This window comes from Xenia sp. Carnegie-2017, unplaced genomic scaffold (genome assembly GCF_021976095.1).
Source record: "Xenia sp. Carnegie-2017 unplaced genomic scaffold, XeniaSp_v1 HiC_scaffold_22, whole genome shotgun sequence".
In the NCBI taxonomy this organism is placed as follows: domain Eukaryota; kingdom Metazoa; phylum Cnidaria; class Anthozoa; order Malacalcyonacea; family Xeniidae; genus Xenia; species Xenia sp. Carnegie-2017.
Genome location: NW_025813485.1, coordinates 6,623,925 through 6,649,828, shown reverse-complemented (window position 1 = coordinate 6,649,828; position 25,904 = coordinate 6,623,925). Strand labels below are relative to the sequence as shown.

General features: G+C 35.0%; 3 protein-coding genes across 3 annotated transcripts; all 3 read left to right on the top strand.

The window, feature by feature from the left end:
- The first annotated feature begins 522 nt into the window (after window positions 1-522).
- LOC124447023 (tudor domain-containing protein 3-like) lies at window positions 523-9,043 on the top strand. The gene is made up of 16 exons (XM_046997921.1): window positions 523-581; window positions 664-760; window positions 879-944; window positions 1,206-1,366; window positions 3,381-3,522; window positions 4,317-4,428; window positions 5,038-5,228; window positions 5,738-5,872; window positions 6,136-6,184; window positions 6,262-6,357; window positions 6,843-7,187; window positions 7,259-7,754; window positions 7,911-7,964; window positions 8,232-8,342; window positions 8,568-8,694; window positions 8,765-9,043. The coding sequence occupies exons 1-14, from the start codon at window positions 523-525 to the stop codon at window positions 8,248-8,250; spliced, it is 2,022 nt and encodes a 673-aa protein (XP_046853877.1). The 3' UTR covers window positions 8,251-8,342; window positions 8,568-8,694; window positions 8,765-9,043.
- Window positions 9,044-11,445: 2,402 nt separating this feature from the next.
- On the top strand, window positions 11,446-19,503 carry LOC124446279 (transient receptor potential cation channel subfamily V member 3-like). Its single transcript, XM_046997115.1, has 8 exons — window positions 11,446-11,589; window positions 12,699-12,805; window positions 13,646-13,939; window positions 14,802-15,049; window positions 15,601-15,805; window positions 16,873-17,190; window positions 17,393-18,311; window positions 18,495-19,503. The coding sequence occupies exons 2-8, from the start codon at window positions 12,715-12,717 to the stop codon at window positions 18,673-18,675; spliced, it is 2,256 nt and encodes a 751-aa protein (XP_046853071.1). The 5' UTR covers window positions 11,446-11,589; window positions 12,699-12,714; the 3' UTR covers window positions 18,676-19,503.
- A 2,840-nt stretch (window positions 19,504-22,343) lies between these two features.
- LOC124446280 (neuromedin-B receptor-like) lies at window positions 22,344-23,492 on the top strand. The gene has a single exon (XM_046997116.1). The coding sequence runs from the start codon at window positions 22,370-22,372 to the stop codon at window positions 23,279-23,281; it is 912 nt and encodes a 303-aa protein (XP_046853072.1). The 5' UTR covers window positions 22,344-22,369; the 3' UTR covers window positions 23,282-23,492.
- The last annotated feature ends 2,412 nt before the right edge of the window (window positions 23,493-25,904 follow it).

Here is a 25,904-nt window from a genome sequence, read left to right as displayed (position 1 = left end):
TTTTATAATAGTTCCTACAATGAGAACATTTAATAAGCCAAGCAATTTGTATCGTCTAAATTGAACTTTGCTTTCAACCCTTATGTTATAAAATTTTTATTCATTTTAGATAATAATTTTTTTTGCCTTGCAATATTTTCATGATTCAATCTAGAAGTAACTTCTCTTCTTGAGCAATTTTGCGATTAAACGATATACTTTTCGGATTCAAAAGAATTATTGAGACAGCCGTACAATTTATTACGTACCTAAGCGTATATAAAGCATTTCCAAATCATGTACAAAATTTCTTTCACATGACCAAATTATCGTCGCAGTAGCTGCAATATATATGTAAGTATTGTTGTATTCGAGTGCGTTTACGGTTCTTTGACTAATGATCAGCAGTTTTGTGTCTTCATTTTTTGTGACAATGAGTCAATGGATGCAACACTTTGAACACTCCGCTGTCGATGAAATTTATCTTCGGAAATATTTTCCGGATGCGCCTACCTCTGAAGGATGTTTTTTGCTCAATGCAACATGGCGGACAAGACAGTTAAAATTAAACATTTTGATGAAAAACTTAAAAGTAGAGGCTGGTAAGTCGAGCTTGTTGGTGTAATTGAGTTCCTGCGAAAAGTGTTTGATTTATTTTAAAATCTCACGATGTCTATTTGCTAGGAATCTAAGCCTGGATGCAATAAACGAATTCTTGCAGCAACTCGAACTATCGAAACGAGAGCATTCCGTTGAAAACGTTTGCAAGTTGGCCATCAATGTAAGTATACTTGGTGTCAGACTGGGAGAAAGATTAGAAAAGTGTTTGAATTTCATCAAAAAGCCAGACATGCATTTATTTTGCTATAACTGTGTCGTACAACGTTTGAAAATCCTAGTGCAACCTAAAGGAGATTGGTACTAAAAGACTTTCTGAGTATGTGAAACGTGGACAAGTTCAATCGGTAATGCTTACGCTATTAAGTATTACATGTGTGCGATATTGTTAAAACAAGTTGGCAATGAGACTCGCCATCCTTATTTCATCAATTGATTTGATTATACCTTCATGTGATTTTGCCTTCTTCTCGTCAAAATCATGTTTTACATTGTTGCAAATGTATGATGTCGCACTATGATGATGCCCACTTATGATGAACAGTACTTCCTTGGATATGGGCTGTTAGCCTTTGAAAGTTTAAAAGAAATGGTATTTAAATATCTAGGTGGAAGGACCCTTTGTCTTACAAATACAGAAAATTCGAAATATCTCTGCTCCAAAAGCTAATGAAGAATCATCAATAGCACCACGATTGCTAAAACTACAACTCACTGATGGTCACACAACATGTTTTGCTCTGGAACATTCACATATACAAAAGTTAAGGTACATAAAAGATAAAAGTTTCTCCGGATTTTAAAGATTTTTTATTGAGCTTTCGACTCGTTGCTTCGAGCCTTCATCAGAATGAAAAATATTTATTTACACGTGCTTTTTAGCTTGGAGACGTTTAGAGCGTCTAATTGGATGAGTGGGTGGATTAATGTGATTGGATGGGGTGAAATGCGTTGCCATGGGTTTTGGTGTATTGTGAATATGATTGGTGTTAATAATATTAGAGTGTAGTGTTTTAGTTTTGGTGTTGTTTGTAGTTTTTATGTCCTGTTCCTTTAGTTGTGAGTATATGATGGGTATGTCGATATGTCTGTTTATTGTGTCGTTGTCTTTACTGTACCAAGCTTCTTTAAATTCGCGTGCGTGTTTAGTCTGTGCGCGTCCGAGTACTTTAGTTTCTGTCCAATCAAATGTGTGGTTGTTTCCGTGGGTATGTTCTGCCGGTAGTGAGTTCGGATCTCGTCGTTTTATGGCGTTTTTGTGTTCTGTGAGTCTTGTTTCAATTTTCTTAGATGTTTGTCCTATGTATTGCTTTGAACAGTCTTTACATGGTATCATGTAGATCGCGTCAGTTGTATCATGAATTGTTGTTTTGTCTTTATGTTTGGTGAAACATGATTTGAGTTTTGTGTAGGTTTGTGGGCGACGTTAATAGTAAATGGTCGAAGAAGTCTGGCAGTCATTTCTGATGTTCCGTTTATGTATGGTAATGTGACGATTTTACTGTTTCGTCCGGTTTTTTGTTGCTTTTGTCGGTTTGTGTTTTGTTTTGTATTTTGTATATAGTTTTGTTTATGAAGTTTCTAGGGTAATTGTTTTTAATAAATGTGGAGTATAAGTAGTTGCGTTCTGTTTTTTTGGCTTCTTCCGTATTACAATGAGTGTTTATCCTGTTGAAAAGTGTTCGAATGCAGCTTATTTTGTGTTGTGTTGGATGATTGCTGTTGAAATTGAGTATTTGGTCTGTGTGGGTGGTTTTGCGGTATACTTGTGTGTTTAGTGTACCATCATCTGTTCTGGTTAGTAGGATGTCGAGGAAGGTAAGTTGTTTGTCGTGTTCTTCGTCTTTAGTAAAGGTAATGTTCTTTGTGGTATTGTTTATGGTGTATAGGATTTGTTCAGTTTTGTCTTTCTTGACTATGGCAAAGATGTCGTCGACATATCTTTTCCATAGTCTGATGTTTGTGTTGTTTGTGACTGATTGTGTTTCGAGGTGTTGCATGACAGCTTCTGCGAGGAATGTGGATAGTGGTGATCCCATTGGTGTGCCTGAAATTTGTCTGTAGTATGTGTTTTGGAAGGTGAATTCAGTGGAGAGGCAAAGGTTGAGTAAGTCTAGGATCTCATTTTTGTCTAGTTGTGTTGTAGCTTGCCAAGTTTTGTCGTTTGTGAGTAGTTCGTTTGTAATTTGTTTGGCGATGTCTAGTGGTATGGATGTGAAGAGTGATGTCACGTCGTAGGATATCATGATTTCGTCTGGTCGTAGTTTAATGTGTTCAATGTTAAGGTATGATTACAGGATGGAAAATATTCTCAATATTTCACATCTATCTCTGCTACCATGCATAATCTTCACAGTTTTTCATATTAATGCTTGCCACCACTATCTTTCACTGTGTATCTGATTAGTTTAGCTGGACTTGTGAGATTCAGTAATTTGCATGTTGTGGTTTACCTGTGGTAAAAAATATATATGGCAAACAGGAAATCTTTTTGTATCTCGCAGGAGACATTTAGAAGATATAGAGTAGATTTAGAATATGGGTAAAGTCAACAAGTCAATCAGATTACATAAGTTGTAATATGTATTCTGTAAAGTGAACAATACCATTTCGGAAGTTTCAAGGCAACCACCAATTGCGATGTGTGAAGTACAATGTGCAGACCCATTTATTGGTAACGGTCATCATTTTTAAAAACAATCCACAGAGCAGCTTTATTTGAGAACATTTTGAATTGTGTGCGTTGAAAAAGTAAAAGCTATGATGATATTTTTACGCTTTAGCCTGTCAACTCTACCTGGTACTAAGATACGTTTGAAAGGCGTCATTCCCTTGATATGTGGCTTTATGCTGTTGGAGTCTTGTCACGTCGATATTCTTGGTGGAAGAGTTGAACACCTTGTTTTGAAATGGGAAGCTAATAAGGTAACTGTTTTTTGAGCGTCCTAAAATTGTGAGCTCTTCCTTTGTGACAGTCGAGTCTATGAATTATACGTAGTCCAATTCAAATGTTTTGAGAATTTGATATAATACAAACAAAAGATTTTCATAATTGCCTGGCTCACCTTTTGGCGACGACGTCTTTAGTGATTTCGGAAATTCTCCAGTACACAAATAGTCGCATAGAAAATCTATACGTTTTGGTGACGACATCCCTAGTGGTTTCGGAAATTCTCCTGTTCCTAAATAATACGATAGAAAATCTATACTTGAATGAAAACACCTTATAGCAAGCTTGGAGTTGTTTCAGCTTTGTGTCGATATTTTTTGTAGTCGTGGCCACGATAAAATTTTAACATTAGGAGCGGTCCGTTTACCACAAAGAAACTTTATAACAGTGGATATTTATAAAAATTTATCTCCCTGTCCTTGCTAATGGCCAACGTTTGCTTACTCTCTTTAACCAAAATTTCAGCTGTTTGACTAAATGTAAGAAAGGTCCTTTTACATGTACATTTGTTAAATGCAATACATTCTGCTATTGTGAAAAGCTGTTTCTGCCAGAACAACCTTTTCATTACAAGTAAAGTGCATTTATGAGTGTGTAATTATATTATCTTCGAAGTTATTACATTAACGCTCAACAGATGAATTGCAAAATTTACCCATCTTTTTTAGGCCATGTTTTTTTTTGCATTATTATCATCATTGGAATATATTGATTGTTCGATTATTATCGATGTTTTTTCACATCGAATTAAAAACTAATTCCTTTGCAGAGTGCAAGCCAACAGAGAGTTCAGGGTCTTCCTCGTGACGAAGGCCCCCCATTGTTCACGCGTTTTGATCCTAAGACAAATGGGATGTCAACGAGTAAAATAGTATGGAAAGGTAGGTAGCATGTCATCAATCATAATTGTTAAATGATAATTTATTTAACGTCAAAGGAATAAGAGGTAGTTTTCCAAATTATGCAAGCAAGAAACTTATGTCCAAACAAATTGGTTTATGTTCAAACTGGTGATTTTCGGCCAAATTTTAGTCATGCAAGGCTTTGTTGCTCGAACGGCTTGATTGGTAACACACTTTCTTTATATAGCTCTGTTATGACACTATATGTTGAGTTTGTCGAAAATGGTCATATTCCATGTTTTTTGAAAAGAGCCCTTGGTAGTTTTATTGCAGGTTCTACCTAAACAAAATGCCAATTAACAACTTAAGTCTTCCACTAAATATTTGGCTTGCAAGGCTTCACGAGAAAATTATAAGCAAATGTTTCAATGATGGCAGTCTCGTCCTTGATGAAAATCATAAAAGTGTACTACTAAAGCGCTGGATTTTTTGTAATTTGTCGTATTGTCCAAAAAACTAGAGGACGACTTTTAATTAGAGCTTGGCGTGTATCAGAGCAGGCCTGTTTACTATTGAGTTTCTAGTGAAAGTTACTATTGGAATCTACTGTGTGTAAAGTAATGATTGTATGATATTGTCGTTTAACAGCCAGTGCTCGCGAAAATATTGCCTCCAAAGAAACGGAGGTTGATGAAGATGATGGCAAAACTGAGAACAAGGCTTTTAAGGAAAGTAGAGACCAACGAATTCAGAGTGCTTCAGACCACAATAAAGTATCTAAACCTACCACAAGTGGTAGCACAAACTTGAAGAACAGCAGTGAAGGATCGAGCTGTGCTGTAAGTCACGTGTTTACTGTTTTCTTTGAATATTTGATCATATTTGACATTATATTAAAGTACCCCTATCGGCAAAAATTTTTTTGGCGTCAATAAAACAAGGCGCGCTTGAAATTTTTCAATTCGATGAAATGGTCCTCTTATAACTGGGATTTATTGTTGGCTTTCAATTGACCTTGTCTGTCGTGGCAAGTCTTGGTTGAGTCACATTCTGACGTCATGCAAGGTAAGGGGGGTATGTATTCTGTATTGAGGAGTCCCTTGAATGACGTCACAAGAATAACTCGTTTCAAACTTACCTGACGACGGACAAGGTCCATCAAAAAGGCTGTTTTGCCCACTTTAAACCGCCATGAACATGGAAAAATTTGACCAAACTAAAAATTGTTTCCACAGAAGAAAAAACACCAATGAAAATTTTTGCTGGTAGGGATAATTTAAATGTCAAATTTTTGTCCAATGTTTTTTTCTCGCCTAACGACTAATTTCGCCCTTTTGACGCTTCTAAGCACCCAAGCTCTAGCGGTAGAATTGATCATGATAACATCGAATGGCAAGCCAATGAAGGTCGCCATGGGCAAAAAACATCTGTTGAACCTCAAAGTAAAAGTAGGAACACTCTGTTTCAAAAGAAAGATGGGCAGGTTGGTTTGTGACAACGTTTCACTTTGTTCATATTAATATATCATGGAGCATGCGTGGTTTGTTTATGTAGAAATTAGTTTGTAACTTTAAACAAATCCAGCTTATTTGTCGTATGCAAAAGGTTTTCATAGTGCTATTATTGAGTGCATTACCGCAGCAGTTTTTATCTCTTTACACTTGAAGTTAGAAACAGCCTTGTTGCTTTTTCTTGTGTGGAAATCATGTTTTTTCTTTTTATTTTCGATCAACTATTTTTCGTTAGAAAGTCCAAGAGAATTTCAATTCTAAAAAGAAAGAAGTGCGAAGCAAAGGTTCTATTCAAGATAAGAATTATTGTAGTTACAGCTGTTTTGATTTTATTTTCATCTTGTTTCGTATCCATGAACAGAGAGACACCATGAAAAATTCAGTGATGAACAGCACATATCAAGACCTTCGGAAGGAACTCTTTGGGATTTCTTAGAAACCAAGCTTCCCCCAAAAAGTGCGTGCAATGTTGATAATTTTCTTTTACAATGTCTCAAAACTTAAGGAAAAGTCACATTCCTTCTTTAAAGAATTTGTGGATGCGTTTGTGGACAGCAGCTACTATTTTACAGTTTACTTAAGGATTCAAACAAACGTGAAATTGTCTCTTGTTTTTCATTGGCATTTCGTCTTTTAGTTGCATCAAGATATTAATTCTGCAATGTGTTACATAGAAATATGTTGCATTTTACCCTTGTCATTTAAGACTCTCAATATGACGTCGGATGTGATAAAAACGTAAAAAGTGGCCACGAGCTGCCGTGACGAGTATTTCTTTTTTTTACGTAGTTTGTTTTTTTTTATGTTAAATTCTATTGCTGCTCGGTTTTTGAAAGATTCTGTTCTTTCATCTGTTCGTTCGTACACTTTTCAAACACATGTAAGATGGCTCTTGGCCCTCTTAATTTTCTGAACGGGTTTTATCGTAAATTTTTGATATAGATTGTGTATCGGAAACTGCTGACGGGAAGACAGAAAATAGCGGCACCTATAAGTCTGAAAGCAGAAAAAATGAAACTCAACGTAATGTTGATTGTAACAAACATAACAATCTTGCAGCGTTGGGAAATCGCCAAGAGCAAGCCGTTATAGTCGGTGATAGTACTGAAAAGCGAAACAAATCTCGCCAAAATGATAATTACAGAAGCAAGGAGAAAAATCCCAGGCGATCAAATATTGAACATAATTTTAATGAAAGTGATAATCGCTCAAAAGCTCGCTCCTGTAAAGTAAATGACAGGAATCGAAATTCGTCAATAACTGATGGACTGAGCTCAAGAAATCACTGTAAGTACATATTTCTTCATTTTATTGTGCTTTATTAAACCTCGTACTGACCATAAATTCTGATCATATAGGTAAATACCGACCCAGCGAACGCGAACCCGCTGTCACGAATGCCAAAGGTAACGGGGGCTCACATAAAGAGCAACATAAAGAAAGCAAATGTGACTTGAAAGCGAATTATGAAAAGAAAAAGTATCCACAATTATTAAATCCCGATGGCAAACGAGAAATAAATTCTAAGAACAGATGTCATGATATGGATATCAAAGATATGAATATGAATAAAAATTTGGAATATTCGAAAAATATAAGTTCGCGGAAGTATGATCAATTTGCTACAAAAAATCAATCTAAGAATTCGAATGGTAAACAACGTTCTTTTGATTCCGAAGCTGAAGAGACGGGAAGGGTTGAAATCTGCAAATCAAAAAGTGAAGATCGTTCACAGAAGGAAACTGGAGAAAGATTGGTGGAGATCAGTCAAAGAAGACAAAACAGCATGTCTGTAAACAAAGCAGTAGTGGGCAACCTCGTTATGACAGTAAAATTACTGTTTCAAATAACAAGGTAATGTTGCCTTATTGTAATATGCCCATATTTCTTTTCAAATGAAAAATACGTTTTACATACATTGGTATATATTCTTTGATGAATTTCAAATTGCTTCTGGCGTGCTTTATTTTTTCTGCTGCATCGAAAGTGATTACGTCTGTGTATTTTTAGCATTGGTGGACAGAAGGCGAAGATTGTATGGCAATTTATGCCGAACACGGCCAGGTATATGTAACTTTTCACCCAAGTTTGTTGTTACCGCTGCCTGCGATATTGCATGCTCGGATTTGTAAAGTAAACAATTATTTTAAAGAATCATGTAATGGATATGGGAAGGTGATTTCGTTTTTCAAGTCCGACAATTGTATTATGATATTTCGGAAATGAGAATGAAATTTTTGAAAGACATTGCCTTTTTTGCAAACTTTTGCCTTTGCCTTTGATGACCTCTGTTTCTGATCATCATGTTAACCTGAAGAGTTTCTTACATAGTACTACCTTGCGAGGGTGATTAAAGTGGAACCTCGTCGAAAAAGTTGTGTCATAGTTTTCGTTGACACTGGCGTCCAGGATAGTCTTAGTTGGTCAAATCTTTTGCCATTGGTAAGTTGAGCTTTGTGTAGTTTTCAACGAACGCTTCATAAACCTTTAGCACTTGATTACAGTTTACGAAAATGTCCAGCTTTCAAACATTATCTCATCTAGGTTCTAGCACTTGGTTACCGTCTCCAAAGATGTCGAGCTTTTTTTATATATTGCCTGTAGTGATCGCATGTTTTACAGTAAAATATATTTTCTTTTTCTTATTTTATTTTACCACAATTACAGGAAATGTTATCCACCGATGGAGGACCTTTACAATCTGAAGGAAGTGAACTCAACGAAGAATCATACCCTCCTTTGCAGAAAAGCGAAACAGTCGAGCCCAGGAAGGATTCGAGGCAAACACAACAAGGTGAGTTTTATTTATTTTGCATGGTTGAAATCGCGTAAGAAATACCAACCGTTTACCAACTGATTTATAGCAAAGATACATGGAAGTGAAACTGAACGACGGAAGCACCGACCTACGCAAACATTTTATAGACCGCCGAGAGGAAATGCTGATTAACAGTTTACAAATTTTCACACTAATGATTGTTAATAGATATTTAACGTATCATTGTTCAATGAACATATGAATACACATATTTTCCTGAAATTTGGTATTTTCTGAAAACGATTAATGTACATACATTGTGGGAAGATATAATCCACGATTGATGCACAAAATGCGTGTGAATAAAAATCAATTAATCTGCGAATCAATGCTTGCAAACTGATTTTCCCTTGTTCAAAAATTCTCGATTGACTCGGTCCATGCAATACAAGCCGACACTTCTATAGAGGCAGCAGTCAGTTATTTGCACTGACATAATATGACGCCAACTGGGAAATATCGCTGTGGATTCTCTAATGAGGATATATGAGGCATTGGTCAACAACATTGTTGATGCACTCCAAACTTTGTCTCCTGTTTTGGTGATTTTATTGAAAATTCGCATGTCATTTAACATCCCATATTTCTAAGACTTAATTCTAGTTCTTGAAACGCATTTTCTTTCTCTTTGGCTCCCATGATACCTACACAAAAGCATTTTTTAGCGTCCTTAAATAACTGGTTGAAATGAAATTCAGTTGAATATGGTAGCTTTAGAACATCAAAATGCATGTACTTTAAATGAGTGAAGAATGAAGCATAATTTACTCAAATGAATTACTTAAGATGTCACTTGGACAACATTAGGCTGGCTGCTGTAAGTGTTCCTAAAAAGTAAAATAGAAAATTTGAGCATTTCTCTAGTTGGTTATAATATACATACATAATGTTTTTGTTTAGTGCATTACATTCCAATTTTTTATTCATAATTCTAATCTTGCTGTCAATGTCGATTAAATATAATATTTACTGCGAGAATCTTTTTTATTGTTGTTATTTTACGTTTTTCAATGAATATACGTACACATTACCTTTAGCAAACGTTGTCAGTTTTTGATGCTTTATAGCATATTGTCTATAAAGTTATGCATTTTTAAAGAGGACTTACATTGCATTTATTCTATGGAAGGGCATTCAAACGTTTCCTCTTTATATAGTTCCCTTTCTATAGTTTACAGTTTTCTGCATGATAGTGACCAAGGTGAAGAGACAATTTTGGACTCATTGTTTGTTGTAGTTACTTACGCTTCCATCTCTTTATCGTAGTTGATCTTCGTCCACATGAATAGCGTTAGATCCCCCATAATTCTAAGCGATCTGTGATAACTTATTTCATTAAAAATTAAAGAGCATGTATTTGTATATGTACAGGTTGCAGGAAGGACCAAAACTATTTTAGTTATGACACTAAAACAATCAGAAATTTATGAAGAATACCATGTGTGAGCTTCTTTCTTTTCTTTTCCATAGGAGAAGGTGTATCTACTTTTTAAAGTTTTTTGGACATCCTTTTCAGAAATATTTAATTCATGAAATAGTTCTTATCAAATGAAATCAATCAATTTCTTAGTAAACTTGAAGAATATATGTTGTATGGCTGACGTAGTTTTTCTACTATCCCTTCGATTCCTAAGTTGTTTCTCCACTTCAAGGCTTCTATCTTGGACACAAAAAAAAATTAAAAAAAAACTCGCAAAGTTTGAAAATGAACAAGAATCACACACATGTTGTATTTTGTAAACACGAATGGATGACGTCATTGATATGCTAAAGTAAATACTAGGAAGGTGAAATTATTGTGAACTGTTTTCATAGGTTTAGCATACATTTGAACACCGAAGGCGTGAGCGTTTCTTAAGGGTCAGAGGGCAAATTGTGCCTTTTAAAATCCTCCCCTGCAACCTGCAAACCTTTACTTTTATCCTTCTTATCTTTTTCAGGAACTGTTATTTAACTGTTAGGCTTTTGTGTCGTGTCACTTCGAGCACAAATTGTATTTTTATCTGTTTGAATAGATAAATTTAAAGGTCATTTGAAAAAAGCTCTTATGAAAAACATGTGTATAAAGAAAATGAAGCAAAATATATAAATTGTATAAATAAGTCCGAAAATGGATATAATGCATATCAATATTAGCCCCCCTCCTAATTATCAATCTTCTTATGCCCATGAAAATGATTATGTTCAAATACACAATTGATATTATCGTAAATTAATATTTTGATGATATGATTGATTTCGAATAATGTTATAATATTATAATATAAACATTGCTTGGAAATGGAAAGTGGCGTTGATTCGATGGCTTGTATATTTTATGAGGAGAGTAGTTCTTTTTTGGGGTTAGTATAATTTTAAGGAGGAATATGTCAATGCTTCCTTTCGACAAAATTGCTATATAAAGTGCAATTGCAACTCAAATTAAAGTTGCGTTCAACTTCCGTCACGACTAGTGCTCTTTTAAGGTAAAAGCAAAGTTTTATGTGAGAAATCGTTGGCAAATAATTATTTTCTCCATTTTGCAGACATTTGAAATAAAGTAGAAAATGCAACGTGATAGGAAAGATCTATTATGTCTTAAATGCCACTTGATGTCTCTTACTACGTCACATGATCTTCACACCGATGTCGTGTGAAAAGTGAGCTACGTCTTTTCTATCACGTTATCGCTACTACGTGTCCCGGCCAACACGTAGTGAACAAAGAATTTGTTATTCAAATTAATCTATGAATTTCTAATAAGATTATTTAGTTGAGACAATTGTCATTTAAGCGATGCAGAATTGTAATCACTTTGAAATTTATCTCATTTAACAAAGAAACGTTGAAAAAGCCCAAAATTTCGCTGAATACCAAATTATCTTGAAAGTGGTAAGTGGAGTAGAAATTTCTTATCGATTTCACTATATATTTTCAGTTGTATGACTATGTTATTTAATTTGTTTACAATGACGCAAGTCATTTTTACCGAGGTCACCTTTCAGTTTGCTGATGTTAGTATCAATCACAGCATTTGACCTGTTCAAATCACTGTCAAAAAATCGTTGAGATGTATATGATTTAAAGTGCTTTTGTGCGGAAAAATGCTTCTCGATCTCAATCGACGACTGAATTTACCACAATTAATTTGGACAACAAAGCCAAATCGTCAAATAATGGTGGATGTGTGCATTTAGATAGGAACACAGCTTCTGTGGCGTTAAGTTCTCCAAGCACACTTACTTTAGGCTTGTAGAGACTCAAGCTCCCTGAGATTAAAGTGGTTTCAAGTTTGTAACTCACTTCATTTTGAATAATAATGATGTGGATTTTGTAATCAATGAAGGCTCATGTACTGTGGTATATGTTTGGCTGTCGGTGTCTCTATCACCTACAAATTCATTGACTAGTTTAGATGTAATCCTGCCATCTAAATGATGAAAATGTTAAAAAATCTCTTCAAGATGCGCTTTTCAGAATGTCGTCATGCACCCGGAAATTCCTTATTTGTGATGAAATTTTATTAAAAATATTTATGCTAATGTCTCTTTATAAACGCACCGGCAGTCTGATTTTATCAATTATAAGGTTGCATCGAGTAAAATTTCTCATCGAAACTATGATTTTTTGACATGCTAGAAAAAGATGCTTTAGTGATTGTCGCAGCCCCCAATTACACGCCATAAAATTTACTACAATCTTTGATTATCTTCATGAAAAAGGTTGAATTAAGAATGCTGGCGTATGCTATTAAATAAAAGTATACAATAATAAAGTTTTGCAAAATATTCAGAGAAAAGTAGATTATAATTGTAAAATAGCATATTATACGTGAATGGCAGGTTTCAATTGCCAAACTGCGCTCAAGTTTTTCACAATAAACGAAAGACTATGCAGAAGCATGTTCGCTTCCCTATGAATCTTTGCAAAATGCAAAGTGTTTGAAAATGTGTTCTATCATTGATTTTCCCTCGATCTCTATTTCATGCATTCTACTGTAGAATTATAACATCAAACATGGCAAATTCAGACAATGAAGGAGGAAAGAGGCGTAGTAAAATCGGCAAGGTGAAAGCTTTTGAGGAAATGCTTCTGAAGGATGTGCCAGGTATGACCTGTTCAAGTTCTTGCATTTTTCGTATGACGCGATGTGTGTACGTAAATGAACAGAAAATAGCCAACAATCAATTGAATCTAGTTTTGACTTTTCGTCACTTCAATCTCCAAGTCACATATATGTAAAGTCGCCTTTAATAGATGTAATAATTCTTTGGCAAAGAGTTGGGAAAAAACCTATAAACCCATGCAACCCGTGTCGTTCATATATATCAACCCAGTTGCCAACTTTACTTATGTCTTGCTATTAATTTTTATCGATGGCCCGTTTCTTTTTGACTGCAGCTGTTATCTTCTATGATTTAGAAATCTCATTATTGATGTTGACGTTAATTGATGTTGTTTTGACTGTATTAATCTGTCAGAAAACGAATGAGTTTTGTGCATTTATTGCATCTGTATAACATGCATGAGCAAATGAACTGGTGATCGCACTTCGTGTTAAGGTGGTGCAATCCTTGATGTAATTATTTGTTGAGTGCAGCTGCTATCTTCTATGATTTAGAAATCTCATTATTGATGTTGACGTTAATTGATGTTGTTTTGACTGTATTAATATGTCAGAAAACGAATAAGTTTTATGCATTTATTCATCTGTATAACATGCATGAGCAAATGAACTGGTGGTCGCACTTCATGTTATGGTGGTGCAATTCCTTGATGTAATTATTTTTTTATGTTTATTCAATTTTTAGTGAAAAAATTCGACAAGGCATAATTAATCATTTTTAGAAACTCAATGGACTTAGAATGAAATAACAGAAAATCAAATATATTATGTATCATATTGTGATCTTTTTAATCTCATATGGTGATAACATTTGTAATGTAGATGGTGCCATGAAAGCAAACGAGCCTTTGCAAGGAATGTTAGAAGGTCATGTAGATAGTTCTTTGGCTTTAACTTCTACTCAACCACAAATTGTGCGTAACGCCGCTCTACTGCATTATCTTTCTACACTGGCGTCGTCGCGTGCGATGGGCGATACATTTGATTTTCAATTTGTTAAGTCTTTATTGGATTCTGGGGCTGACGTTAATACAACAGATGTAAATGGACAAACCATTTTACATGAAGTAGCCAGATCATGGCAAACAGATGTTGCTGTGTTTCTTTTTCAGAATGGTGAGTTCAGCCTGATTTCAGCAATATTCGTGGTCGTGTGGAACTGTGTATATTATCTTTGTTTTTATTAATTTGTCTCGAAGCTCAAGTCTTTATCACTTGCTTTTACTGATTTTATTGAACAATATCTATGATGGCAGTCCTGAATTATGAAAACATCATATATCTAAAAAATATTTTTCGCTCATTGAGAGCAAGAGCTTGGGAAAAAGATTTGCTGTGATGAATCTCCAGCAGATATTTGCATATGACAAGCGCAATTCCTTATTAAACAATACACCGTAACCTCCGTCTTCTATAAGCACTGAGTAGAATAACATTTCTTCAGCTTTCCCAATTGTCCCAATGGCACTTACGCCAGCGTAAGATAGAGAAACTATGATCAAAGATTTTTGTACAACTCAAGTTCTTGATAAAAGAACTATTTTGACCTTCGCTTGAAGTAGAGAAAACTGCAGTTTAGTTAAAAATTATATGTACCTCCTTAACTTCCTTTGATAATTGTTACATTTTTAACATCGCAGCAGCCAAAGGGGGTCGCTTCCTCATATAATACATTCAAGACTGTAGTCTGTAGTCTGTATTTGTACAGTGAAAAAATAGGGCTATGATTATATAAGAGCAATTAATGTTTTCTTTCCCCCCCTCAAAAAAGCCTTTTGGAGACACTGGTTATTCGGAAAGTAAATGTAATGACGACTTTCTGAAGAATGAAAATTGCTTGTGAAGAATGTATAGATTTACTCTGTATCATGAACATTGAAGGCATGCATTGTCTGGTAAATGCCGATCAGCAATTTTGCTGGCGTGCCACAAAAAAGAATCGTCATCTGCTTCAAATGACGTAATTTCTTATTTTGAGGTGCGCGTATTGATATTCAAGATAGTTTTGGCCGAGCCCCTCTTCATGTTGCTGCTGCTGTGGACTATCCAGAAATGGTCGAGTTTCTTATCAACAACAATGCGAACATAAATATTGCCACTTTCAATGAACTGCAGACGCCAATACACTACGCTGCAAAAAATGGAGCTTGTCGATCGCTGAAAATGCTTTTAGCCTATGATGCAGACATTATTTCAAAAGACTCAAAAAACAGAACTCCACTACAGGTATTTGCAACAACACGATAAGCATTGTAAAGTTGGTTAAAAGCCGAGCTGATATGGGGAACACATGATAAGTTAAACCTTATGTATTTATGATGTATTAAAAAATAGACAGGTAGGTAAGACCCTTAAAAGCACCATGTACAGAATCTTTGGACTCTCAAGAAATGACTCCCGGGTAACGACCAAAGATCCTCGAGAAGTTTCTTAATAATCAATTGATTTGACAAATGTTTCAACAATTGATTTGACATATGCTTGTAGCAAAAGGCAATACTAATAGAACATTTAAAGTTCTTCTCCAACCATACAGAGCTTCTTTTTTAAAAGAGAATGAATGTAGAAATATTTACATAGCACAATTAAACCTGCGGGCTTGCCCCGTCAGTGGAACAAGTAAATCACCAAAATATAAAAAATCTTTTCCTCGCTATCGATATAGGCTTGAAGTTATACGGCCGACTATCGTAAACATTTGAAAATGGAAAAACTGTGTTGACAAGTATTTTTAAAGTGTCAAAAATAATTGAACAGCAATTGATTATTTTGTATAGCTTGCAGCCGAAATGAATCGAACGAAGGCAGCCAAACTGCTCTTAGAGGAAGGTGCGCCGGCAGGCGTATACGACAGTACAGGCAATTCAGCTTTATCACTGTTGATCGAAAAAGCTCCACAGGTTGCAATGGAGGCACTTGGACAACTGCACTCCATCGATCACATCAGCAGACGAGAATATTTTTTTCTCGACCATTTGGAAGGTATGTTAGTAATTTATACAAAAAAACTCTTTTTGACTATGACTTTCATCACCTGCTTCGTCTTCATACCTATTGATTGGTTTTGCATTGTTGAATTTTGGATGAATCTGTAAGTAAATTCAAAATTTCATATAAAACTTGCCCTTAGTGGAGTATTTATTCATAGTTGTTATTTGGAGGTATAAGCATATTTGATTATTTTATTGTGACGAATATTTGTTTTGAATAAACAGCTGCTGCATTTTCAAAGTGTCCATCATACAAAGTTTGTTACTGTCTTAAATATCTTTCAAATTTTATGAACTATCTTCTCAACACTGATGTTTGCATGCTTACTTTTTGAATTGTTGAAATATTTTGATATGAACGATTCGTCATTTCTCACTTCACCATATTGTATCACCGTGCTTATTTTCGTCGCTTCGTTATATAAACCTGTCAGTTTTTATGCAAGTTGATCACATACACAAGAATAAATGCAAGTAAAGACGTGTTAATTGGGCTAAATTGAACATCACGCCATGTGTGGTTGCAGGAGTTACGCTAATTGTGGTTACTGAAGTTATGTTAACTGTAGTCACTGAAGTTATGTTAACTGTAGTCACTGAAGTTATGTTAACTGCAGTCACTGAAGTTATGTTAACTGCAGTCACTGAAGTTATGTTAACTGCAGTCACTGAAGTTATGTTAACTGTAGTCACTGAAGTTATGTTAACTGCAGTCACTGAAGTTATGTTAACTGTAGTCACTGAAGTTATGTTAACTGTAGTCACTGAAGTTATGTTAACTGCAGTCACTGAAGTTATGTTAACTGCAGTCACTGAAGTTATGTTAACTGCAGTCACTGAAGTTATGTTAACTGCAGTCACTGAAGTTATGTTAACTGTTGTCACTGAAGTTATGTTAACTGTAGTCACTGAAGTTAGGCTAATTGTGGTAACTGAAGTTATGCTAAAAGTACAACATAGCCTTTAGCAATGATCGAGGTTTATTGTTAGAGCCTTGCAAAGAGTGACGTTATCTTTGGGAAAGTTTTTATGATGGAGGACTAAATGAATGCCTTTTAGGTGCTAGATTGAATGACACTTCATCACCGGCTCTTACGCCGCTGGAAGTGGCGACTAAAAGCAATCGCCTCGACATAATAATGCATCCTGTCATTCGTCGTCTTATTTCTGTAAAATGGCGTGTATTTGGTAAGCTCGGTGGAATTGGTGCTCTTCTTCTCAACTTGCTCTACGCTACATTGTGGACAGTCTTGGCGGTCACAATTCCTACCAAGGATAAAGACGCTTATTTACCTCTGCCTGAGAAAGTATGGCGTTGGATTATTGCCGTTCTTATTGCAGTATTGACAATATATGAGATTGTGCAGCAAGTTTCAGGTGTGCACGAATGGCTTCCATATTATTTGTATTTATCGATAATTAACGTTCATATATATTTCACATAATGATATTGCATGCTTTAGAAAACAGTTTTTCCTCATTAGAAATTTTTTCTGCAAAATTAAACAATAATCACAGTCATGTATCTCCTAATATTCTATAGTAAGAGTTTGACTTGACAAACCACGTCTTTTTAAAGGGACCTTAAAAGTTCAAAAAGAAAATTCTGAATGGCGTCAATGGCGGGTGGACGATCTCAGCCGTGATCTTCAATACTGCCATCCACGTTGGCCTCAAGAAAGAACTTACCTGGAGGCTGAGATCAAGGCGGTGGAGAATCCTCCGATTCTGGCAAGCTCTGATTACTGGTTCTACTACGATTGGGTTGCTTTAACGCTTATTCTTGCAACTATCTCATCTCAGTTGGCATTTATTATCATTAAAAGCGACTCTTCGTATCGTGTTTACGCCCGTTTTGCATGCGCACTGCTTCTTATTCTTTGGATTCGTATCATGAAGTCAGCGAGACCGTTTGAAGGACCTGGTGCTTTTGTTGCCATATTTGGTCATATCATAATGGACATCTTAAAGTGGGCACTGCTCTTTTTGCTAATCTTCATTCCGTATGCAGCCTCTTTTTGGATCACTTTCGGAAGTGACGCAACAGGAGGCAAAGTGAATGGATACAACAAGCTTGATGAGATGTTGTTTAACATGTTCTCTATGGTTGTTGTCATGGATTATGGTTACGAAGATTTAGAACGCTCTGATGAGCACATGGCACGTTTCTTGTGCGGAACGTTCATTATTATCATGGCCATAGTACTTGTCAATGTCTTGATTGCAATGCTTTCGGACACCTTTACCAGAGTATATGGAAACGCCGTTGCCAATTCAATAATGCAGCGCGCCAAGACGATTATTACACTTGAGCGCTCCTTGAGCAACAAGAGAAGAAGACGCTATTACGATTATATTCGGAATACTTGCAGTCCCGAGGTGGTCACGATTCAGCCCGATGTAAATAGCAGTGATATAAATGATCGCAAATCCGTGGAAGAGATGCGCGATGACGTAAAGGAAATGGTAGATCTTGTGCAAAACCGTTTCGGTCGCAGGTATAGCCCAATCGCGATGTTTTACGCTGGAATTTATTGATGAGAATCGTTTACCTTTTGTCTTAAATTTTACAGCATACGAAGAAAGATCCTCGAAGTTTTATTTTTACTCTTTCTGATAATATAATTGCGTGGCGAAACTACCATTTGTAAGCTTGATTTTGAGAGCGTTGTTTGTTTTAGATATGGCAAAGAAAAAATGTCAGACTTGGACGCAGTAAAACAAGATGTGGCACATCTGTGGAAGAATCACGAAAGGAATGCTGCGGCTGTAAAAGAAATCAGAGCTACTTTAGAGAAAATGCTTGGGCTTGCGAACAATCAAGATGATCAATCAGGCTTTGGTGGCAGCAGTTTTGCTTGATGCAAATTCGAGAGTCAATGTTTTACTATTCCAATGCCTGAACATTTCGTTGACAGCTCTCGTCAAAAATACAGTTTTGAATTTTGTGCATGAGGCACGAGCTTTGCGAACCAGTTCTGGCATGGGAATTTAGAATAATAAGTTGTAAAGATTTATTTTTTATATACATAAGTCCTGTGGGACTTACCTTTCATAAAAGCAAGCATGGCAAGCAAATCCAAAATTAGCGGTAAACCGGAAAAAATTAACGAGTTGTGTTTTTTTGCAACGTCTAAGCAACTCAACTGTGCATGTTGGTAGATCACGTGGCATTTCTTAAATGGGTAAACGTACGAAATTATCATTGATATTAAATTTCCACCGACAGAATTCTTAATGATTGCGTTAAAAATTCATTAGAAATCTTAGAAATTATCATTTTACCTTTTAGCTACTTTGGCTTGCTTTTTCCAAAATAGTTTGATCGTCATATTTGGTGAAAGCTATAACTTCTTCTCCAAAAGATTTCTATCATAGTCTTGTAATTTGTACGCAATCAACTGCTGAACTTTTGACCTTTCTTATTAAATGCTGCAGGAACTGTCAGTTGCAGTCGGTTCAAGCAAACTCCTCGATCAAAAGCTTGGTGAAAGCATCGAGTTGCTGCAAATGATAAGAGATGGATATGGAAACTTATAAAATGAACAATTTTTTACTTATTTTTTACGTATACTTTATACACTTGTATGCTGTTTTACCAATATATTTTGAATGATGTAACTATGACCAAATACCAATATAATTATTGAAACGACTAAATCAAAATAAAAAAAGATCTCCTGTCAATAATTTAGATGTTGATATAGGAATTGAAGACAAAACATACATACGTCATTCATGTCGTGGAAACTTGAAGCTATACATGGTGTATTGAAGTGGTGGTCAAATTTGCTGTTTTGTGGGGTAAACGTGGTTACTAGTCGTGCAAAAAAGTCATCAGTATTATATTTTTTCGAAAATTGAACATAAAAGACTATTACCAACAAAATTTTTGGCAAAGTCATAAGTAGACAATAGTGATATTCCTAACAATCACGTACACAGTTACACTACGCTCTCTTGTCGGACAAATTGAATAATACAACCTTTCTTCTTTTGCAAATTAAATAGCAAGCCCTTTAGTGTGGCAAATCAAGTCTTTGTCTCTGTTAGGTTTTGTGAAGTAGTCATCTACATTTTTTATAGTATTATGCAGTTAATACTTTAACACTAATACAAAAAAGATATCACAGATAACTATACCATCACATTAAATGTTTAACGACTATCTCAAAATGTTTATAAAGATATAACGTAACGTAATATTATATTTGCTTCTTTACTTTAATGTAACATAAAACTGACTATTATAGAAAACCATTAAGAATTGTCATGGTTACCCAGACTACACATAAGTGCGTTTCTATAGACAATTATTAAGGTACTTACACTGATCACACTTTGATTATCTTGAAGTATTTATTAATGATGTGAAGAATGTAAGAGCTTACGTTGACAACCTCCCCTCCCAATCTTGAGACTCAAGTATTATACACAATTGAAAGCGAAATAGTCATATGCTAGAAATTCACTTCCTTCCAGTGAATTTTGTTCTTATAGCTATTGTTTCCAGGTCTCGGGAACATTTCAGTAGCTTTCGACCGTTTAGTACTTCCTTTTTCAGCAGCTAATAAAGACAAAGTTTTTGCGTTTCTAGTTGCTAATAAAAACAAAATTTGATAACTTTCGTGACGTAAATGTTTAGCTGACAAGTATTTTGAATAGCTGCAAAAATTTCTCACAAATGGCTTTGGGAAACACTCTGTGTCGATTAATAAATGCAAAAAAATACCAGTCCCAATCCATATAATCAGCAACAACACCATTCTAGCACAAACACATGATTAATTTACAGAAGTGGTCGACTAACTGCAGAAAAAAATGCATAGATTTGGTTTATGTCAATTCTACGATGAACAGAGTTTCCTTAAAACTTCAATAGCTATATATCAAAATTGCATGTAGAAAGAAAGAACATTTTCAACATAGACCTGACCACAGATCAGCCATAAATACCGCTTCCCTTCCATCGAAAAAACTGACAAAATATAATTGTCACAAACAGATAATGATTAACACATATTTCTTCATTTAATATGCAGAACATTTTTAGCGTATAATAAGTTTATCAAATTAAAGCGTTAAAGTATACACCCCCACATTCGTTGATGAATATTTCAATTTTGGCTTGGCTCTTCATTTATCTAGCCACAATCGTTGAAGTCAAAAGCTGTCATCATAATATTCAACCCACTCAATGGCAACTGCACAAAAATGAATATTCTATATGACTTGTCTATTAGTCCAGCCATTTATCACATTTTTAGAAACGTTTAAGACAGATATCTGTTCACGGTTTCAAGTAAATATATTTATGTTAACACTTACGTCAATAGACGATTATAAATTCCGGAAAGTAAATATTTATTTAATTTTGGAAACATTAAAATACATAATACTTCATAGAATATTGCATTGTCAGACACATGCAGCAATCAGATAGCTCTGTGATAGTAATCTTTGTTTCCGTAAAAACGCAAAAATATGACGGCCAAAAAAAGAAGCAAATAAATATTTTCCTTTTCAAGAATTTCTCGTGTCAGATTAAAAATTCAAATTGAAAAAATAACCTTTACGCTCACTCATGTCTACTCTCAGTAGTTATTGACAATAAAATTAATAAAATGCTTTAAAATTCAAATTGGAAAATTATTGCTTGGTGTATATATACACTGGAGACAGGGGGGCTAGGGGCTTAAGTCCTCAAACTTTTTGCAATAGCATAGCAAAAAAGATAGTTAGACTGAGCTGAAGACGTAGTTTATAGAAGTGTTTTTGAAGAGTTAAGACATCATAGTAGAATTGAAGAGTTAGCCCCCGCACTTTATATGTTGCTCCACCTTCTCTGGTGTATGTTAGAAATACTCGATCAAACCTCAGTCAAAAACAACCCTGTAAAATTCTTTCATGCTCATAACATTTCTGTGAAATTGTGTAAATCCGGCACATGATAAGTTTGGTCGATTTCGTTCATTAATTTAGTTTAGGTAAGCTAAAGAAATAATTCAAACTTTAACTAACCATATCTTGCAGACATTTGCTGATCACAAACTTACAGTACTTTCTTGAAGGGTAGCTATTTCAATTATCTTTATCAAAATAAATCATTAATGCTGAATATATGAATCAAATAATAGGTTGTTTACGGACTAAATTCTCATGATTTAATTTAATTGTATATGTACGCACGTTTTTGATTAGTCTATTTAACGAGTCGTATAAGCTTATTGCTGATTGGTACGTGTTATTGCATGTTATGCTATGATAAACATTTATGCGTGCGCATCTACAAAATTGAGTTTCAAACACTCAGATTTCGTATTTCTAACTTAAGAGAATTCCCTTCAAAAAATCACATTGAAAAAGGATCAACGAAATCTGTTGGTCGAGGTGAGCAACTTTTTTGACAAATTTGTCATAAAAAAATGCATCAAAGACTTCACAAATATATATCAATAGATTTATGCTAATTACGCAGACATGCAGAATGTAAATTATGTAGCAGCTGTACGCAATGCAGACTTGAAGCAGTTACCACTTGCGAAGGACATCTATAATGGCGTCCTACTGGACTTGGTATATATTCATTCTTGTGGCTCTCGATTGGCTTGTTGTTGTCGTTGGTGTTGTTGGAAACATTCTTACAATAGTTGCCCTCGTCAAATACAAAGCTATCAAGAACAAAAGCATCAATTTGCTTTTTGTCAACCTCACTGTTGCAGATCTTGGTGTGCTGCTGGTTCATCATTCTTTCCAATGCATTCAGCTCTACAACAAAGGACGATGGATCTTTGATGATCTTGCCTGCAAAATAATTCCACCTGTATCTCGGGCATTTCTAACTGTTTCCATTCTTATCCTTTCCGCCATATCGTACCAACGTTACAGATCTATTATTTATCTTTTCAAGCCTGCTCCATCAAAAAGAGGAACAATAATTCTGACGGTTATAATTTGGGTAACAGTTATATTCACGTACGGTTCTCTTGATGTCAATTTTCGACGATATGATCCTCAGTCAAGGCGTTGCAAAATCAAAGATTCAGCGATGACTTTTTTTCTCTATACCATTGTGGAGAAGGCATTGTATGTCTTTTGTTTCGCCTACATCACGTACATGTTCCTGAAAATACGTCCGGTGCTTGCACGGAGTATTGACGTTCAAAAGAATTCCTTTTTTAACAAGGCAGTTTCCCAAAGTGCTCAGACTTTAAAACTCCTGCGGCCAACATTGATAATTTTGTTCATGTCTCTTGTACTATCGTGGGTCTTATTGACAACGGTTTTTTTGAATGTTAAAAGTTTTCATCCATCCCAGCGCTTATTGATGTATCATATTGTTGGAATACTGATTGTGCTCAACAGTGCAGTCAACCCCTTTATATACGTGGTCAAGTCGCGTTCTTTTGCTCAATCTTTTGCAAAAATATTTCATTTGGGACAGAAAAAGTTCAAAAGGACGATTTAGGATAAGACGGCGCAGTTTGCTCTTCCTGTACGCTAGCTAATGTGTAATATTACGATTTTAATGTGATTTGTAATAGCTAATGTGTAATATTACGATTTTAATGTCCACACAGTGGGCATTTTTAGTAATTATAAAATAGCTACCAGCTGTATCTAGAAATTGAAGTTCAATAATTTGATTTTAATATAAATATATATAAATTGTGAATGTATCGCGAAGTTTTTGAATTTGCTTATGAATTTTTTTGGTTTAGCAAAGGATGGCAGGAGATGCTTTTTTGAAGGAGAACAGTAAGCTTTGTGTTGTTCGAGGAATTTCATAAAACGGCGAAAATATGAGGCTCAACCCGTAGTTTTGAAAGTGGCATAACTTGTAAAATTACTTCAGTAATCATGAAAAAACGCGACACGACACGTGAATAGTTAATGACATACAAAAACAATAACTAAATATTGATAAATCATACAAGCAGATGTTCGAAGGTTCAAACACCTTGAGACATTCAATTATTTTTCCTGCCTTTGACGCAACCGCGATATGACATTGTTTTTTATTATGCCAGAAAATAACGTTAAGTGTGAGTTTGTTTTCCATGTTCAGCATTGACCTTATTAGTCTCGACAAGACTTAACTATGATTTATGAGTTGACATAATATACGTCTTAGTTTGTTTGTGTGATAAACTGTATGAAGAATCTTTGACAACTCAATGTAGATCGGCTGGGGTATAGATTCTCATGAGTGCTTAGTGAATGAACATGAAAGAGGAATTTGTCAATAAACGTTAATCAATTGCAGTTTCATATTTTATATTTCATAATAAGAAAAACAACAGCATTTTATGTTGCCAAAGGCATGTATTTGTGTTTTAGCTACGAAGGGGGTGAGAATCAGGGTAGATAATGATAACCCATTAAAATTTTTATAACTTCCTTGATAATTTTGTTGTGCTAATTGTCAAGTGAGCTTCTGAAATACGACAGACGTGACATTATTATGACATGGAAGCCAAAATTACAAAATTATTTATATACTAATAGCTTTCGTAGAAATATATTATTTCCGTGTGACGCAAGCTTTCTAATAGTCCATTGTGAGTATAAATTGCAGTATGTTGTAACAGGTTCGAGGCATACGTTTGCAAAAAGTGTTTTATCTACAAAAGATTTTAAGGACAAAGTTTTAAACAAGTGATTTAGTATGGACTGGCTCGTTTCACTTCCTCGACGTAATGTGATATTCATAATTCATCATAATGTTACAACGTAATGTGATTTCTCTGATCTTTGGACATGAGGCAAAAATGCAAGCTGTATATCCATTCCAATGGTATACGTAGGTAGCAAGTGAAAGTTAGGAGGGGGCTAAAGATTTTTGGGTGCAATTGTTTATTTAAAAAGAGCATGTTTCTTGAAAAAAAGGACAATTCTTTATATTAAATTTGAAAATTGGGAGGAGGAACGTGCACCAACCGTACCTCCCGGTTCCTACATCACTGGCTGTATCTACATACAATCTTTTGATTCTAATATATATAAAGCGTGTTGAATTGGCTTACCAATTTTTGGCTTGAGAAAAGATGATAGGCCTATTCATTTTAAAACCAGGACACTGAGTTTATTGTCTGCCCCCTGTTTGCCTCTGAAATCTTTTAATCTCACTATTATCGCATTAGAAATTAAAGGGTTATCTAACGAACGGCAAAGTCAAAAATAGATCACTGAATGCAGCTGATCCTCAAAAAAACTTAAGGATGAGCTTCAAGAGCGTCAATTTGAGCAAAGAGCAAATGACTACAATTCGAAAAAAATTTTACAAATTGCAGCAAAAAATTGCTTGATCCATCGCATTCGCTTAAATCAACTCATTTCGTCAAAAAAAGAACGTAAAAGATTGAGAAAATGTGTGGTATCGACGTCCCTGGAAAAACACAAAGTTATTCCAAATCGCCCGACATGTATGAGAATTGAGAAGAGTAGTGCTTTGCCCTATCTTTGATGCCTTTATTACTTAGCCAGAGACGCACTTTTCCAAAAGATATATTGAGGTTTTTTGATTGTTTTCTGTCTTACATTCAACATCGAAGAAATATAAGAATTTTGGCATGATTTCAAGGTATTATAATTAATTTGAGCTTTGAAGACGTCAGAAATAATCATTGACAAAAATAATCATTGACTTTTCAAACAATTACAAGTATTCGTAGAAAACGAGCAATGTGCATTAATAGGACTAGTTTTTAACACGTTTATCACTAAAGTTTTAAAGCAGTTGCATTGTTAAAAGTGACACCATAGATGGCCCAGAAACCTGTTGAGGTTTTTATGCAATCGATTTACATACGTAAATACTAAATACATTCCATGATTTATGTGCAATGTTTGTCATGCATGTGATCTCACATGACTTCCACGTATGTATAGTCTTAATGGTCTTAAAACAATCATTCAGGTCGAGTCAGATTCGTTGCTCGTATCTTCTGGCTCACAATCTGGTACACAGTGATTTGTAGATATGACGTCATAGTAACATATGACGAGAATTATTTACAGGAGTTGACTAATCACAACCGACATTGTTTACTTTGTGAATAATAAAAGCAGATAGTTATAAATTTACAGGT